Below are 19951 nucleotides of genomic sequence, written 5' to 3'. Positions count from 1 at the left end.
TCATTTTATTCTATCCACATTCCTTTCTCACTCGATTCTACCCTCCCCTTCCCAACTTGAATGCCTTTGGGATTTTTGAGGAAACTGGAGTACACAGGTTCAAAACCAGTTCACTGAAGCTATGTGGCCCCTGCTCTACTCACTGCACCTTTGTCCTATCTGTGAAGGAGATTTGTAATGGACAGTTGATGTTTCAGGTTAGAAGGTTTCAGATGAAGGATCACCTCACGAGGCATTGATTGAGTAAGGGATTTCTTATTTTATGTTACTGCGTAGGCTAATCAAAATGGCTTCTTTGTTATGTTAACTGCGATGTAAGGAGTTCTCTCTCTCTTTCTGCTTGTTTGGGTTATATTATTGATAAGAGAAGAAACAAACCAATTGGGTGCTTCCCCCAGACAAAAGCGAGTTGAGCGAGCCTGAGGCTTACCAGGGGGCTACAATTGATTACTTCCTATTGTTTATACATGCTTCCTGATCTGCTGCAGTCCAGCTTTTTGTACGTTGCTCCAGATTCCAGCATCTGCAGTCTCTTGGGTCTCTGAGGAAATTTGTAGACTGTTATCTGCAGACTGTCAGGATTTTGTTGTGCCATTTTCCACTATTATTATAAGAACTCATCTCCGATATCTATTGTCTGTTTTCAGCCCTGAACCATCCCCCTACAGATCTCACCAAGTTGACTACTTATGATATGCAACTCCTCTAAATATAGCTCCTTGGAAGCTGTTCCTAATCTTCCCCGTGCCCACCTGACTTACAATCCAAAAACCAATACACCCCAATACATCCCTCTCCTATTGATCAGCATCGTGTTTGCAGGGCAGTGCAGTGCGATGGGCATCATTAGATGTGCAGCTGAAGATGGGAGTAGCACTCTTAACCTTGGCCTGAAGATTCCAGTCCAATTTTGTGATTACATAGTTGCACATAAAAACATTCTTTAATACAGTTTACTTTGACTTATAAAAATGTTAGACTGCATTGCTGTAACACAGTGCCATAAGTTAAAATTCTACATAATAAGGTCTTGGTGATGCATATAGTTTAATTCAGTAAATTTGTTCTACAGATATTAATGAATGCCTGAATGCAGGAGCAAATAACTGTTCCAAAAGTCAAGGACTTTGTGCAAATTTGGAAGGATCATATCACTGTCAGTGCATTGCTGGATATACTGGAAATGGTTTTACATGCTCTGGTAAGCATAAATTATCTGTTTTTTTATTTGTTTTGACCTCTACAAAAGTTAATAAAGTAGATGAAAGGATTTGACCCAAAATGCCAAATGTTTATTGCTTTCCACTGATGCAGCCGGACCTGCTGAGTTGCTCCAGCATTTGGAATATTACTCTCAATAAAGCAGATGTTTGCCATTAATATATTCAAACTATATTGGCATAGACCTTGCTGGTGTAATGAAGGCAAACCCAACTGCAACTGCACAAGTATATGCAAATAAATAACAAAATCCTACTAAAAGTTGTAGATATGGCCAGTTCCCTCACAAGTAAAGCCCTCCCTACCATCGACCACATCTACAGAGAGCGCTGTCGCAAGAAAGCAGCATCCGGCATCAAGAAACCCCACCATCCATGCCAAACTCTCTTCTTGCTGCTGCCATCAGAAAGAAGGTACAGGAGCCTCACAACCCACATCACCAGTTCAGGAACAGTTATTACCCTTCATCCATTGGGCTCTTGAACCAAAGGGAATAACTTCACTCAACTTCACTTGCCCCATCATTGTAGTGTTCCCGCAACCTATGAACTCACTTAGAAGGACTCTTCATCTCCTGTTCTCAATATGTATTCCTTATTTATTTTTAATTATTTTATCTTTTGTATTTGCATAGACAGTTCTCTTTTGCACATCGCTTGTTTATCCGTCCTGTTGGATGCGGTCTATCATTGGTTCTGGTCTGTTTCTTGGATTTGCTGTTAATGCCCAGAAGAGAATTAATCTCAGGGTTGTATATAGTGACACATATGTACTTTGATAATAAGTTTACTCTGAAGTTTGAATGTTGAACTCTGAATCCATAGGCTGCTATTAGTGATGACCTTAACCTTCATAAGTGATGTTTGCAACATTATTCAGTCTATTCACTGGCCAACTCACTTTGCAAATGACCTAAAGATCTGAGCTATGTTACAGATGTTATAATTGATTTTTATAATAGAAGCCTTAATGTTAGGATAAGTGTCATTAAATTTAATTGATGGCAGTTAGTGTAAGACTTGTGCCCATTTCCCTTGTGTAAATCTTTCAAATGTTATTGCCACCAAATTTCATCCAAGGTCAAGAGTAACAGATACATTTGTACTAAGGAGGACAGTTGTACATATGCGTCTTCCATAATGCAATATCTTGGTTCTGAATTGTTTTTTTTTCAGATATTGATGAATGTCTTGATGGTAACATCTGTTCCATGAAAAGCAATTCTTATTGTGTCAATACTGATGGCTCTTTCAACTGCACATGTCTGAGTGGATATGAAGGACCAACTTGCACGGGTGAGTAATATACCGAAATATTGAATAGTCCCTGGAGAAGAATTAGGTTTATTAAAACAGTTGTTCACATTTGTCTTTAGACTCTGAATAATTTGATAGTATTTGTTATTTTCTATATTTAGCTTCAACTCTGTAAATAGAAATTGGACAACAGTAATTTCATCAGAAAAGTAATTTGTTGAGTGAATAATTTGCAACTACAATATCAAGTAAATACAATTTACATGTAATTTCTTAAAATTGTGGGCACTGTTTTATAAACTATTTCTGCCCAGTCTTTGTTGTTTTGGTGATGACAAAACGATCAAGAACTATGCAAATAATTCCCAGTGAGATCCTAAACTGGTTTTCGCAGTACTTAGTCTTCTGTTTTCAGCTCTTTTGTTTGTAATCACTGACTGATTCTCAGTCTCTGATGTTCTGCTGATGATGCGAAGCTCAGTTGTAGGTGGTGTAATTAAGAATTCAACATGCAAGGTGCAGAACTAGAATACACACTCCTTAGATTTAATTCACTGCCCAATATTGCAGGAAGTGTGCCCACTTATCACATGCAAATCTTTAAAATGTACACACTTGCATATTTAATCTTGAGCTGAGGCAGCTGGATACCACAGTAAATTTAGTGACAATTGTAAACATAGATGTTGTATCGTTATTTTGGAATAAATAGCAATGTATTGTTTGTGGTTTATTCTTTCAGATGTGAATGAATGTCTTGATAGTAACATTTGTTCTTGGAAAAACAATTCCTACTGTGTCAATACAAAGGGCTATTACAACTGCACATGCCTGACTGGATATGCAGGACACAATTGCACAGGTTTGTAGCAGTGTGTAATAGGAAAAACTCGCATTGAAAAGCTGTCTTTGCTGAGTAAATACTTGTTAGTCACTTTCTGCCAGATTTAAAAAAAATTATAACCAAAAGGGAGAGACAGTGATATTGATAGTTGTAGCTGGTTTGGAAAGTTGTGGTCAAAGCCCTCCCCACCATTGACCACATCTACACAGAGCACTCTCACAGGAAAGCAGCACCATCATCAAGGACTGTCAGCATTCAGGCCATGCTCCCTTCTCGCTGCTGCCATCAAGAAGAAGGTACAGAAGTCTCACAACCCTCACCACCAGGTTCAAGAACAGTTATTACCCCTCAACCATCAGGTTCTTAAATCAAGGGGGATAACTGCACTTGCCCCATCATTGAAGTGCTCCCACAACCTATGAACTCACTTTGATAGACTCTTCATCTCCTGTTCTCAATATTTATTCCTTAATTATTTTTTTTTCGTTTGTACTTGCACAGACCTTATTGGTTTTTGCACGTTGCTTGCTTGTCCAACCTGTTGGATGTGGTCTATCATTGGTTATATTGTGTTTCTTGGATTTACAGTTAATTAATGCAAGAAAATTAATCTCAGGGCTGTATGTGTCAGCACACAAGTACTTTCATAACAAAGAGTAACAGATACATTTGTAATAAGGTGGACAGTTGTTAAAAAGCCTCTTCCCTAATGCAATATCTTGGTTCCGGATTGTTTTTTTCAGACATTGATGAGTGTCTTGATAGTAACCCCTGTTCCATGAAAAACAATTCTTATTGTGTCAATACCGAGGGCTCTTTCAACTGCACATGTCTGAGCGGATATGAAGGACCCAATTGCACAGGGGAGTAATATAATGAAATATTGAATAGTCCCTGGAGAAGAATTAGGTTTTTTAAACCAGTTGTTCACATTTGTCTTTTAGACTCTGAATAATTTGATAGCTTTTTCATTTTCTACAATTTGTTTCAACTCTAAGCAGAAGTTGGATAACAGTAATTTCATCAGAAAAGTAATTTGTGTGAAAAATTTGCAAATACAGTATAAAGTAAATATAATTTTGCTTTACATGTTAAAACTTAAAATTGTTGGCAATGTTGGCAAAGCCTCCATTTACCTACTTAATTTCTCTCGAGGTGTTTTGTTTTCCTTTTCAGTTGATCCCTGCTCAATTTCTGCAGTTGCCTCACTTTATTATATGAAGAAGATAATAAACTTATTGAACATTTGTAGGATGGATTAATTGTGAGGGATTGTAAGGGTGACTGTCATGGCAATAGAAATACACTTTCTATGCTGAAGCACCCTTTCATACAGACAAGAGTTTATAGGGACCATATACAAATATAGTTGCAAGGCATCCTGCATCCCTATCTCCCACATGTGCCACAAAAATGCAGTAGCCCCTTGTATCATAAGGTGTCCCATTACAAGCTGAGTGGCCCTTTAAATGGCACCAGACCATAAAATGGAGCTGTGCTCCTTATTCCGTAATTGACTGACAAGCAACAGTTTAGATCTGGGGGTTCCAAATGGGTTGGGAAATCAATACACCTGTTGCCAACCTAAATTGATGTTATTTGTTACACGCCTGAAACCAGGAAAATATCAAAAACAAATTGCAAATCTAGGCGCTGCATTCTTTTTCAATTTTATCTATAAGGTTTTTTTTAATGACCATCATTTGAATTAATTTTTGATTGGCTAGCTTTAAATCATTCTAAACAATTCAAGTTTTAATCATTCTAATTATAAGGATGCCTGTTGATTCGTGTGTGCTTAAGTTTGAAGCAGATAATAGTCCTAATGGCAAGGATTCTGTGCTAGCTCGGAAGGGTTTAGCAACTGGCAGTGAAAGGGTGGAAATATATGAATTGTTTTCCTGATGATGGTTAGCAACATAAGTAAGTTATCATCATAAGTAAGGTAACATCTGATTTATCTGTTTTAGTTTGTGTTGCTCTTTGGTAAGTTAATAAGACAGATATATACCAAGAACATATTTACACTATTTCTGCCCAGTCTATGCTGTTTTGGCAATGACAAAACCAACAAGAACGATGCAAATAACTCCCAATGAAATCCTAAACTGGTTTTGGCAGTACTTGGTCCTTCGTTTTCAGCTTTAATGTTTGTAATCACTGACTGATTCTCAGTCTCCGATGTTCTGCTGATGATGCGAAGCTCAGTTGTAGGTGGTGTAATTAAGAATTCAACATGCAAGGTGCAGGACTAGATTACACACTCTTTGGATTTAATTCACTGCACAATATTGCAGGAAGCGTACCCATTTATCACATGCAAATCTTTGAAATGTACACACTTGCATATTTAATCTTGAGCTGAGACAACTGGATACCACGGTAAATTTAGCGACAATTGTAAACATAGATGTTCTATCGTTATTTTGGAATAAATAGCAATGTATTGTCTGTGTTTATTCTTTCAGATGTGAATGAATGTCTTGATAGTAACATCTGTTCTTGGAAAAACAATTCCTACTGTGTCAATACCAAGGGCTCTTACAACTGCACATGCCTGACTGGATATGCAGGACACAATTGCACAGGTTTGTAGCAGTGAGTAATAGAAAATTCGCATTGAAAAGCTGTCTTTGCTGAGTAAATACTTATTAGTCACTTTCTGCCAGATTTTTAAAAAGATTATAACCAAAAGGGAGAGACAGTGATATTGATAGTTGCAGCTGGTTTGGAAAGTTGTGGTCAAAGCCCTCCCGACCATTGACCACATCTACACGGAGCACTCACTCAGAAATGCAGCACCATCATCAAGGACTGTCAGCATCCAGGCCATGCTCCCTTCTCGCTGCTGCCATCAAGAAGAAGGTACAGAAGCCTCACAACCCTCACCACCAGGTTCAAGAACAGTTATTACCCCTCAACTATCAGGTTCTTAAAGCAAGGGGGATAACTTCACTTGCCCCATCATTGAAGTGCTCCCACAACCTATGAACTCACTTTGATAGACTCTTCATCTCCTGTTCTCAATATTTATTCCTTAATTATTTTTTTTTCATTTGTACTTGCACAGACCTTTTTGGCTTTTGCACGTTGCTTGCTTGTCCGTCCTGTTGGATGTGATCTATCATTGGTTAGATTGTGTTTCTTGGATTTACTGTTAATGACTGCAAGAAAATTAATCTCAGGGCTGTATGTGTCAGCACACAAGTACTTTGATACTAAAGAGTAACAGATACATTTGTAATAAGGTGGACAGTTGTTAAAAAGCCTCTTCCCTAATGCAATATCTTGGTTCCGGATTGTTTTTTTCAGACATTGATGAGTGTCTTGATAGTAACACCTGTTCCATGAAAAACAATTCTTATTGTGTCAATACCGAGGGCTCTTTCAACTGCACATGTCTGAGTGGATATGAAGGACCCACTTGCACAGGTGAGTAATATAATGAAATATTGAATAGTCCCTGGAGAAGAATTAGGTTTTTTAAAACAGTTCACATTTGTCTTTTAGACTCTGAATAATTTGATAGCTTTTTCATTTTCTACAATTTGTTTCAACTCTAAGCAGAAGTTGGATAACAGTAATTTCATCAGAAAAGTAATTTGTTGTGTGAATAATTTGCAAGTACAATATGAAGTAAATATAATTTTGCTTTACATGTTAAAACTTAAAATTGTCAGCAATGTTGGCAAAGCCTGCATTTACCTACTTACTTAATTTCCCTTGAGGTGATTTGTTTTCCTCTTCAGTTGATCCCTGCTCAATTTCTGCTGTTGCCACACTTTATTATAATATGAAGAAGATAATAAACTTATTGAACATTTGTAGGATGTATTAATTGTGAGGAATTGTAAGGGTGACTGTCATGGCAATAGAAATACACTTTCTATGTTGAAGCACCCTTTCGTACAGACAGGAATTTATAGGGAGCATCTACAAATATATATTGCAAGGCATCCTGCATCCCTATCTCCCACATGCGCCACAAAAATGCAGTAACCCCTTGCATCATAAGGTGTCCGATTACAAGCTGAGTGGCCCTTTAAATGGTACCAGACCATAAACTGGAGCTGTGCTCCTTATTCCATAATGGACCGACAAGCAACAGTTTAGATCTGGGGGTTCCAAATGGGTTGAGAAATCAATAAACCTGTTGCCAACTTAAACTGATGTTGTTCGTTACACTCCTGAAGCCAGGAAAATATCAAAAACAAATTGCAAATCTAGGCTGTGCATCCTTTCTCAATTTTACCTATAAGGTTTTTTTTTAATGACCCTGATTTGAATTAATTTTTGATTGGCTAACTTTAAACCATTCTAAACAATTCAAGTTTTAATCATTCTAATTATAAGGATGTCTGTTGACTCGTGTATGCTTAAGTTTGAAGCAGATAATAGTGCTAATGGCAAGGATTCTGTGCTAGCTTGGAGGGGTTTAGCAACTGTCAGTGAAAGGGTGGAAATACATGAATTGTTTTCCTGATGATGGTTAGCAACATAAGTAAGTTATCATCATAAGTAAGGTAACATCTGATTTATCTGTTTTAGTTTGTGTTGCTCTTTGGTAATTGAATAAGATAGATATATATATCAAGAATATATACACACTATTTCTGCCCAGTCTATGTTGTTTTGGCAATGACAAAACCAACAAGAACTATGCAAATAACTCCCAGTGAAATCCTAAACTGGTTTTGTCAGTACTTGGTCCTTTGTTTTCAGCTTTATCGTTTGTAATCACCGACTGATTCTCAGTCTCTGATGTTCTCCTGATGATGTGAAGCTGAGTCGTAGGTGGTATAATTAAGGATTCAACATGCAAGGTGCAGGACTAGATTACACACTCTTTGGACTTAATTCACTGCACAATATTGCAGGAAGTGTGCCCATTTATCACATGCAAATCTTTAAAATGTACACACTTGCAAATTTAATCTTGAGCTGAGACAACTGGATACCACGGTAAATTTAGCGACAATTGTAAACATAGAGGTTGTATCGTTATTTTGGAATAAATAGCAATGTGTTGTTTGTGGTTTATTCTTTCAGATGTGAATGAATGTCTTGATAGTAACATTTGTTCTTGGAAAAACAATTCCTACTGTGTCAATACCAAGGGCTATTACAACTGCACATGCCTGACTGGATATGCAGGACACAATTGCACAGGTTTGTAGCAGTATGTAATAGAAAAACTTGCATTGAAAAGCTGTCTTTGCTGAGTAAGTTTAGCTTGTCAGTCACTTTTTGCCAGAAATTTTCAATAATTTGATAATTAAATGAGAGAGGCAGTGAGATTGATAGTTTTGGCTGGACCGTCTGTTTTGTCCAACCCTTAGTATTGAAGATGATTGAGTTATTGCAACAGTCCTTTCTGAGAGCATGAGAGTCCAAAACTAAGGAGCATAGATTTATGGTGAGAGTGGCAAGAATGAAAAGGGATGTGCAGGGCAACTTTTTCACACAGAATGTGGTGATATATGGATTTAGCTGCCAGATAGTGTCAATAATATCATTTAAGAAACACTTGGATAAGCACATGGAGCAGAGTAGCCTGGAGGAGTATGGGCCAAACACTGGAACATGGGACTAGTTATATGGGCATCATGGTTGTTGAGCTGAATATCTTGTATCGATGATCTATTGCTCTATGATTCCTTGATTCTATGCCATGCTCCCATATGTTCTGAGATTGCAGGTGTAGGGATGCAGATGTTTCATCGCTGGGGCAGGAAATAGCTGGTAGGGTGAGTGGTTGGGTAGTTTGTGAGGGGTTGTGTTCTCTTGTAAAATCCTACGGTTCTCAATATTATCAGAATGTTGCTTCTCTGCTTTGAGTGTTCATGGGATAAGGATTTGCAGCTGTCCTAGTGAGCTTGAGTTTTCTAGCTATGGGGGGAACTTTCAGCACAAACTGGAACCTTTTCCTCTGCTTGATGATCTCTTACCATGGCAGAATTTGGTTATCTCATGTTGACCATGTGAACAACATGGCTTGTTAAAAGGAACTTACTGAGATTTGTAAGGGGTTCAATACAGGCATGGCTGGTCCTAGCTATTAGTGTTTAACTGACCATATCAATTGTTTGCATGAGAACAGACCCTGGTAACAGATCTCTACTCTGAGCTCTCAGTACTGGTGATATTGGCTTGTGAGAGTATTTACTTATCATTTTGTGACTGGAGGATTTATCTGATTTTTCCAATGTCTTGAGAAAAGTACTGTAAGTAATCCAGGCCTCAAAAGCACTAAAAAGAGACAATATCTCTGCTGCCTGGTAAACCGCGAGCTTTATGCCAAATCTGAAGTCTTAATTTTCAAACTTTCCTTCACTTAATCAAAGGCTAATGAAAGGCAGTAGTAATTTCACTATTGATGTATGCTATCACCAAGATAAGGCTCGTGCAGATTGGGGAATGATTTCCAGGTTATCAATCTGAACCTTTATAGCTGAGGACGGTGTGATGCAGAAGTGACAGGTTGGTGGAGGATGTTGATAATAAAGCCCATCCGCTTGTACGATTCAGTGAGTGAGTTGACAATGTCTTGCAATTCTGCCTTCGAGCACGCACAAACATAAGCATTGTTCACAAACTGCAGGTCAGCTGCTGAAGTTTGAATTATCTTGATTCTGGGTTGTAGTCATCATGTATTGAACAGTTTCCCATGAGTTATGAAGGCTCACTCCACTCTGCTAGAAGTGAGGTGAAACTTTACAATTTGAAAGATTGTCTTAGACTATTCTAATTTCAGATCCACCCTGATTCACTTCACACCAATTGTTGCCTTTCTCTTGGTTTTCATGGTACCTTTGTCATTCAGGGGAAAATAGTAATACAACTTACAGTACATAGAACAAAAAAAGCAGATAAAAATTTAACCAAGTGATCTTGAGACTACTAAATGATGCATCCTACGACTTTGTTTCACAAAATTTAATGTTTTTGTCTTTATTTCAAATAAAAATAGATATTGATGAATGTGCACAAGGTCAGAACAATTGCGTTTTGAATTCCAAGTGCAACAATACAGAAGGCTCATATGTTTGCAACTGTAATAGTGGATATGAAGGTCCTAACTGCACTGATATTAATGAATGTACCAGATTTCTGGATAACTGTGACAATAATGCCAAATGCCAGAATACACCAGGTTCATTCGAGTGCTCCTGCATGTCGGGATTGAAAGGAAATGGAACATTCTGCGAAGGTATGTGATCCTTAGCTATATGTTGGTTACTTTATATATGTTTGTAAGAAGGCTGATAATATATAAAGTACATTCTGAATTAAATACTTGCATGATTTCGGAGTAAATTCTTTATTTCCCCAAAATTTCACGAACTTTCTCCATGTTTCAGTGTGGTTTCTGGCCATCTTTGACCAGCCAGGGGTCCAACTCCATGCACCTATTGTGTGGCCCAATATGACAAGGGCTCTGACATCTTAGGAACAGTGGCACTCACTGTGTAGGTTTCTTTTAGCTGGTGATCCTCGGCCCCAGGTTTGAGGGCTGTCGACGCAGTCGGCATAACTGGGGCCAATGAATATTTGTGAACATCTTTAGCAATCACAAGTGCTCAGCAATGTTCCAACTATGTACATTGAAGGATAAGAAAATTTAACATTATATATTTTATCATTATACTTCAAAAGCTGGAAAACACATCAACGCTAAAAATTAGTTCAAACCATTTAAAATGAAGTAATTTGTGAAACAAATACTTTTTCTTGGGTGCTATCTGTCACTGTTCATTTGGTGAAGCACCATTGCTCTTGTACCTGACTTTGGTTCAGAGTCAGTTTTGCCAGCATTCAGAGAAGGGAAAGCTGTGTTTTAACACAGTCTTGTTCAACTCTGTCAGAAATCAACTGGAGGAACACAGGGCAGGCAGAAAGGCAGAAGTTTCAAGTGCTGATAGAAACCAGGGGCATCATTGGAATTCAAGGATCCCTGATGTGGCTTGGCATTAACAGTCGGGATCAACGAGACCTACCTTACATAGACATAGAAAAGTATAGCACAGTACAGGCCCTTTGGCCCATAATGTTGTGCCGACCCTCAAACCCTGCCTCCCATATAAGCCCCCACCTTAAGTTCCTCCATATACCTGTCTAGTAGTCTCTTAAACTTCACTAGTGTATTTGCCTCCACCACTGACTCAGGCAGTGCATTCCACGCACCAACCACTCTCTGAGTAAAAAACCTTCCTCTAATATCCCCCTTGAACTTCCCACCCCTTACCTGAAAGCCATGTCCTCTTGTATTGAGCAGTGGTGCCCTGGGGAAGAGGCGCTGGCTGTCCACTCTATCTATTCCTCTTATTATCTTGTACACCTCTATCATGTCTCCTCTCATCCTGCTCCTCTCCAAAGAGTAAAGCCCTAGCTCCCTTAATCTCTGATCATAATGCATACTCTCTAATCCAGGCAGCATCCTGGTAAATCTCCTCTGTACCCTTTCCAATGCTTCCACATCCTTCTTATAGTGAGGTGACCAGAACTGGACACAGTAATCCAAGTGTGGCCTAACTAGAGTTTTATAGAGCTGCATCATTACATCACGACTCTTAAACTCTATCACTCGACTTATGAAAGCTAACACCCCATAAGCTTTCTTAACTACCCTTTCCACCTGTGAGGCAACTTTCAGGGATCTGTGGACATGCACCCCTAGATCCCTCTGCTGCTCCACACTACCAAGTATCCTGCCATTTACTTTGTACTCTGCCTTGGAGTTTGTCCTTCCAAAGTGTACCACCTCACATTTCTCCGGGTTGAACTCCATCTGCCACTTCTCAGCCCACTTCTGCATCCTATCAATATCTCTCTGCAATCTTTGACAATCCTCTACACTATCTTTAACACCACCAACCTTTGTGTCGTCTGCAAACTTGCCAACCCACCTTTCTACCCCCACATCCAGGTCGAAAATAAAAATCATGAAAAGTAGAGGTCCCAGAACAGATCCTTGTGGGACACCACTAGTCACAATCCTCCAAACTGAATGTACTCCCTCCACCATGATCCTCTGCCTTCTGCAGGCAAGGCAATTCTGAATCCACCTGGCCAAACTTCCTGGATCCCATGCCTTCTGACTTTCTGAATAGGCCTGCCATGTGGAACCATGTCAAATGCCTTACTAAAATCCATATAGATCACATCCACTGCATTATCCTCAACTCTTTGCCTGGTCACCTCCTCAAAGAACTCTATCAGGCTTGTTAGACACGATCTGCCCTTCACGAGGCCATGCTGACTGTCCTTGATCAGACCATGATTCTCTAAATGCCCATAGATCCTATCTCTAAGAATCTTTTCCAACAGCTTTCCCACCACAGACATAAGGCTCACTGGTCTATAATTACCCAGACTATCCCTACTACCTTTTTTGAACAAGGGGACAACTTTCGCCTCACTCTAATCCTCCGGTACCATTCCCGTGGAACACGAGGACATAAAAATCCTAGCCAGAGGCTCAGCAATCTCTTCCCTCGCCTCGTGGAGCAGCTTGGGGAATATTCCATCAGGCCCCGGGGACTTACCCATCCTAATGTATCTTAACAACTCCAATACCTCCTCTCCCTTAATATCAATATGCTCCAAAACATCAACCTCACTCATATTGTCCTCATCGTCATCAAGTTCCCTCTCATTGGTGAATACCGAAGAGAAGTATTCATTGAGGACCTCGCTCACTTCCACAGCCTGCAGGCACATCTTCCCACCTTTATCTCTAATCTATCCTACCTTCACTCCTGTCATCCTTTTTTTCTTCACATAATTGAAGAATGTCTTGGGGTTTTCCTTTACCCTACTCGCCAAGGCCTTCCCATGCCCCCTTCTTGCTCTTCTCAGCCCCTTCTTAAGGTCCTTTCTTGCTTCCCTATATTCCTCAATAGACCCATCTGATCCTTGCTTCCTAAGCCTCATGTATGCTGCCTTCTTCCACCTGACTAGATTTTCCACCTCACTTGTCACCCATAGTTCCTTCACCCTACCATTCTTTATCTTCCTCACCGGGACAAATTCATCCCTAACCTCCTGCAAGAGATCTCTAAACATCGACCACATGTCCATAGTACATTTCCCTGCAAAAAAACATTATCCCAATTCACACCCGCAAGTTCTAGCCTTATAGCCTCATAATTTGCCCTTCCCCAATTAAAAATTTTCCTGGCCTCTCTGATTTTATCCTTTTCCATGATAATGCCAAAGGCCAGGGAGCGGTGGTCACTGTCCCCCAGATGCTCACCCACTGAGAGATCTGTGACCTAACCCGGTTCATTGCCTAGTACTATATCTAGTATGACATTCCTCCTAGTCGGCTTGTCCACACACTGTGACAGGAATCTGTCCTGGACACACTTAACAAACTCTGCCCCATCTAAGCCCTTGGAACTAATCAGGCGCCAATCAATATTAAGGAAGTTAAAGTCACCCATGAGAACAACCCTGTTATTTTTGCACCTTTCCAAAATCTGCCTTCCAATCTGCTCCTCTGAATATCTGCTGCTACCAGGGAGCCTATAGAATACCCCCAACAGAGTAACTGCTCCCTTCCTGATCCTGACTTCCACCCATACTGACTCAAAAGAGGATCCTGCTACATTACCCACCCTTTCTGTAGCTGTAATAGTATCCCTGACCAGTAATGCTACCCCTCCTCCCCTTTTTCCGCCCTCTCTATCCCTTTAAAAGCACTGAAATCCAGGAACATTGAGAATCCATTCCTGCCCTGGTGCCAGCCAAGTCTCTGTAATAGCCACTACATCATAATTCCATGTGTGTATCCAAGCTCTCAGTTCATCACCTTCTTTTATAAATGAAAGCACAAGTAAATTCAGACCTGGCTGTAAGTTCAGAGCGGCATAGCACCTCTCCTAAATTTTAAAATGTGACAAGTATCAGAATCATCTAGCCCAGAGTCTCACTAAAATGAATCAGTTATGAAATCAAAATGAATATAAAAACATAAATGTTTTAGTAAATTGAATCGTCTCATAGCATCATCTTTGTTACAGATATTGATGAGTGTACAAACCAAACAGTTAACTGTTCTGCAGGCGAGCGCTGTGAAAACAGCTTTGGAAGCTATATTTGCATTTGCTCTGCAGGATACAGGAGAGTAAACAGTACTTGTGAAGGTAGGCATCAAAAAGTCTGTTAATTTCTAGCATCCTTTAAACTTTAGAACTAGTAATTCAATTTTCTCCAATTAACAACACTGAGACATATGCCTTCAAATATTGTGTGCTTAACATATATTAGCAGATTATATTTTTCTTCCACAGCAAGAATTAATTTTATCTCTATTTTTGATTGTCCACTTAAAACATATCAATGCTAGCAAAAAGCAATGTTGTAGACATTATAAAATGGAATGTTATTAGTCAGTTACTTTCACTCTTTTATTGTAACTGAGGCAGAAAAATTAACAATTGGTTAATAGTACACTATTTTGAAACACTTTTTGTTCATTTCCAATTATTAAGGATTTAAAAAATAAATGCTTTGCTCAATTATTTTATTTTATTATAATTTCAGATATTGATGAATGCCAAGACATGGCATCTTGTCCAGAGAACGGCCAAGAATGTGTTAATACTGAAGGATCTTTTACTTGTGAATGCAGAAGTGGATTCCAGAATATAAATGAAACATGCAAAGGTACTTGTGAATTGCCAACTGCTTTCTGCTCAGGCAGTGGACAAAAAAAAAATTGGTGATCACCAGGTTAGGATTCAAGTTTGCTTTGTCGGTGTGAAAGGATCTGTGCCAATGGAAATGATTCCCAGTTTACAACAACCATTGGCTTAAAGACTTGTTAAATTCATTCAGCCATTTATTGTACTTGGGAAATTCATAATGTTTTAAATATCTAAAGTTACATCATTTCACTCTGAGAACATATCAATGTAGATTACAGTCCTGGTGTTTGAGAATGATGAAATTAAATATTGCACGTCAGTGGAGAAAACAGAAGAAACTTTTATGTGTGTTGCAGAAACTTTTCTGTGTACATTCTACATTGTGCTTATCATCAAGTCAGTAATAAAGGGATAATCTAAAAACAAATAGTCCTCAGCTGAATAAGATCATATGATATAGGAGCAGAAATAGGCCATTCCGTACATCAAGTCTGCTCCAAAGTCACTTTATGAGTTCCTACATGATTCACATCAATTGCTCACCTCGTAACACGACCTCGCAGAGTAAGGTTTTGCATGTCAAAGAGAACATACAGCAAAGAGACCAGTCCTTTGGCCCACCAAGTCTATTAAGATCATTAAAATGCCCATTTCTATGCCAATACTACCGTAACTCATTTTATTCTATCCATATTCCTTTCTCACTCGATTCTACCCTCCCCTTCCCAACTTGAATGCCTTTGGGATTTTTGAGGAAACTGGAGTACACAGGTTCAAAACCAGTTCACTGAAGCTGTGTGGCCCCTGCTCTACTCACTGTACCTTTGTCCTATCTGTGAAGGAGATTTGTAATGGACAGTTGATGCTTCAGGTTGGAAGGTTCCAGATGAAGGATCATCACTCGAGGCATTGATTGTGTAAGGGGTTTCTTGTTTTATGTTACTGCGTAGGCTAATCAAAATGGCTTCTTTGTTATGTTAACTGCGATGTAAGAAGTTCTCTCTCTCTTTGTGCTTGTTTGGGTTACATTATTGATAAGAGAGGAAACGAACCAATTGGGATAGATGTTATTCTTTCTTGTGTGTCTGTAAGCTATTGTGTGGCGCGGGCTTTGGGGCAGAAGGCGTGAGGGGGACAGAGAGAGGAGATGCAATGCTGTAAGCTGGCCGACGGGATGGACCCCGAGTGGGAGTCCGAGGCCCAGGGTCTTCGGCGAGGATAGGAGACGAAGACAGACTCATGTGGAGCATCTAGTTGACCACCATGGTCCCAGGCGGCGGGTCGAGGTGGTCGGAGGGGATCAAATGGTGGAAAAAGGACCCCGTTACTGAACTCCAACTGTTGTGCACGAAGTGGTTGAACTTTGATAAGTTTGGCGCCTTTTACTTTCCTTGTATATTTTATCTCTATTAATTACATAGTTCCAGTAAGATCTATAAAGTGTAATCATTTAGTCGCATGTGGTGTATTGTCTGTTATTTGGCAGGGTGGGGTACGTCACACAGCATCCACACAAACTTGATTACCCAGTTTAGCGGGGCTGAAGGCTGCTTCCCCTAGACGAAAGCAAGTTGAGTGAGCCTGAGGCTTTCCAGGGGGCTACAATTGATTACTTCCTATTGTCTATACATGCTTCCTGATCTGCGGCAGTCCAGCTTTTTGTATGTTGCTCCAGATTCCAGCATCTGCAGTCTCTTGGGTCTCCAAGGAGATTTGTAGACTGTTATCTGCAGACTGTCAGGATTTGCATTTTGTTGTGCCATTTTCCACCATTATTATACGTACTCATCTCTGATATCTATTGTCTGTTTTCGGCCCTGAACCCTCCCCCCACAGATCTCACCAAGTTGACTACTTAAGATATGCAACTCCTCTAAATAAAGCTCCTTGGAAGCTGTTCCTAATCTTCCCCGTGCCCACCTGACTTACAATCCAAAAACCAATACACCCCAATACATCCCTCTCCTATTGATCAGCATCGTGTTTGCAGGGCAGTGCAGTGCGATGGGCATCATTAGATGTGCAGCTGAAGATGGGAGTAGCACTCTTAACCTTGGCCTGAAGATTCCAGTTCAGTTTCGTGATTACGTAGTTGCACATAAAAACATTCTTTAATACAGTTTACTTTGATTTATAAAAATGTTAGACTGCATTGCTGTAACACAGTGCCGTAAGTTAAAATTCTACATAATAAGGTCTTGGTGATGCATATAGTTTAATTCAGAAAATTTGTTCTACAGATATTAATGAATGCCTGAATGCAGCAGCAAATAACTGTTCCAAAAGTCAAGGACTTTGTACAAATTTGGAAGGATCATATCACTGTCAGTGCATTGCTGGATATACTGGAAATGGTTTTACATGCTCTGGTAAGCATAAATTATCTGTTTTTTTATTTGTTTTGACCTCTACAAAAGTTAATAAAGTAGATGAAAGGATTTGACCCAAAACGCCAAATGTTTATTGCTTTCCACTGATGCAGCCGGACCTGCTGAGTTGCTCCAGCATTTGGAATATTACTCTCAATAAAGCAGATGTTTGCCATTAATATATTCAAACTATATTGGCATAGACCTTGCTGGTGTAATGAAGGCAAACCCAACTGCAACTGCACAAGTATATGCAAATAAATAACAAAATCCTACTAAAAGTTGTAGATATGGCCAGTTCCCTCACAAGTAAAGCCCTCCCTACCATCGACCACATCTACAGAGAGCGCTGTCGCAAGAAAGCAGCATCTGGCATCAAGAAACCCCACCATCCATGCCAAACTCTCTTCTTGCTGCTGCCATCAGAAAGAAGGTACAGGAGCCTCACAACCCACATCACCAGTTCAGGAACAGTTATTACCCTTCATCCATTGGGCTCTTGAACCAAAGGGAATAACTTCACTCAACTTCACTTGCCCCATCATTGTAGTGTTCCCGCAACCTATGAACTCACTTAGAAGGACTCTTCATCTCCTGTTCTCAATATGTATTCCTTATTTATTTTTAATTATTTTATCTTTTGTATTTGCATAGACAGTTCTCTTTTGCACATTGCTTGTTTATCCGTCCTGTTGGATGCGGTCTATCATTGGTTCTGGTCTGTTTCTTGGATTTGCTGTTAATGCCCAGAAGAGAATTAATCTCAGGGTTGTATATAGTGACACATATGTACTTTGATAATAAGTTTACTCTGAAGTTTGAATGTTGAACTCTGAATCCATAGGCTGCTATTAGTGATGACCTTAACCTTCATAAGTGATGTTTGCAACATTATTCAGTCTATTCACTGGCCAACTCACTTTGCAAATGACCTAAAGATCTGAGCTATGTTACAGATGTTATAATTGATTTTTATAATAGAAGCCTTAATGTTAGGATAAGTGTCATTAAATTTAATTGATGGCAGTTAGTGTAAGACTTGTGCCCATTTCCCTTGTGTAAATCTTTCAAATGTTATTGCCACCAAATTTCATCCAAGGTCAAGAGTAACAGATACATTTGTACTAAGGAGGACAGTTGTACATATGCGTCTTCCCTAATGCAATATCTTGGTTCTGAATTGTTTTTTTTTCAGATATTGATGAATGTCTTGATGGTAACATCTGTTCCATGAAAAGCAATTCTTATTGTGTCAATACTGATGGCTCTTTCAACTGCACATGTCTGAGTGGATATGAAGGACCAACTTGCACGGGTGAGTAATATACTGAAATATTGAATAGTCCCTGGAGAAGAATTAGGTTTATTAAAACAGTTGTTCACATTTGTCTTTAGACTCTGAATAATTTGATAGTATTTGTTATTTTCTATATTTAGCTTCAACTCTGTAAATAGAAATTGGACAACAGTAATTTCATCAGAAAAGTAATTTGTTGAGTGAATAATTTGCAACTACAATATCAAGTAAATACAATTTACATGTAATTTCTTAAAATTGTGGGCACTGTTTTATAAACTATTTCTGCCCAGTCTTTGTTGTTTTGGTGATGACAAAACGATCAAGAACTATGCAAATAATTCCCAGTGAGATCCTAAACTGGTTTTCGCAGTACTTAGTCTTCTGTTTTCAGCTCTTTTGTTTGTAATCACTGACTGATTCTCAGTCTCTGATGTTCTGCTGATGATGCGAAGCTCAGTTGTAGGTGGTGTAATTAAGAATTCAACATGCAAGGTGCAGAACTAGAATACACACTCTTTAGATTTAATTCACTGCCCAATATTGCAGGAAGTGTGCCCACTTATCACATGCAAATCTTTAAAATGTACACACTTGCATATTTAATCTTGAGCTGAGGCAGCTGGATACCACAGTAAATTTAGTGACAATTGTAAACATAGATGTTGTATCGTTATTTTGGAATAAATAGCAATGTATTGTTTGTGGTTTATTCTTTCAGATGTGAATGAATGTCTTGATAGTAACATTTGTTCTTGGAAAAACAATTCCTACTGTGTCAATACAAAGGGCTATTACAACTGCACATGCCTGACTGGATATGCAGGACACAATTGCACAGGTTTGTAGCAGTGTGTAATAGGAAAAACTCGCATTGAAAAGCTGTCTTTGCTGAGTAAATACTTGTTAGTCACTTTCTGCCAGATTTAAAAAAAATTATAACCAAAAGGGAGAGACAGTGATATTGATAGTTGTAGCTGGTTTGGAAAGTTGTGGTCAAAGCCCTCCCCACCATTGACCACATCTACACAGAGCACTCTCACAGGAAAGCAGCACCATCATCAAGGACTGTCAGCATTCAGGCCATGCTCCCTTCTCGCTGCTGCCATCAAGAAGAAGGTACAGAAGTCTCACAACCCTCACCACCAGGTTCAAGAACAGTTATTACCCCTCAACCATCAGGTTCTTAAATCAAGGGGGATAACTGCACTTGCCCCATCATTGAAGTGCTCCCACAACCTATGAACTCACTTTGATAGACTCTTCATCTCCTGTTCTCAATATTTATTCCTTAATTATTTTTTTTTCGTTTG

At 39.2% G+C, this 19951-nt stretch overlaps 1 protein-coding gene across 1 annotated transcript in view; it reads left to right on the top strand.

Moving 5' to 3' along the window:
- LOC140197010 (uncharacterized) overlaps nucleotides 1–19951 on the top strand; it is a 227344-nt gene that overhangs the window by 42059 nt on the left and 165334 nt on the right. Inside the window, exons 18-27 of the mRNA XM_072256942.1 lie at nucleotides 1073–1201; nucleotides 2397–2516; nucleotides 3220–3339; nucleotides 8371–8490; nucleotides 10292–10531; nucleotides 14346–14468; nucleotides 14869–14991; nucleotides 17213–17341; nucleotides 18537–18656; nucleotides 19360–19479. Of these exons, the coding sequence (XP_072113043.1) occupies nucleotides 1073–1201; nucleotides 2397–2516; nucleotides 3220–3339; nucleotides 8371–8490; nucleotides 10292–10531; nucleotides 14346–14468; nucleotides 14869–14991; nucleotides 17213–17341; nucleotides 18537–18656; nucleotides 19360–19479 (1344 nt within the window). The remainder of the gene's footprint in view (nucleotides 1–1072; nucleotides 1202–2396; nucleotides 2517–3219; nucleotides 3340–8370; nucleotides 8491–10291; nucleotides 10532–14345; nucleotides 14469–14868; nucleotides 14992–17212; nucleotides 17342–18536; nucleotides 18657–19359; nucleotides 19480–19951) is intronic.

This window comes from Mobula birostris, chromosome 4 (genome assembly GCF_030028105.1).
Source record: "Mobula birostris isolate sMobBir1 chromosome 4, sMobBir1.hap1, whole genome shotgun sequence".
Lineage (NCBI taxonomy): Eukaryota > Metazoa > Chordata > Chondrichthyes > Myliobatiformes > Myliobatidae > Mobula > Mobula birostris.
This window is presented reverse-complemented; position numbering and strand designations above follow the sequence as displayed.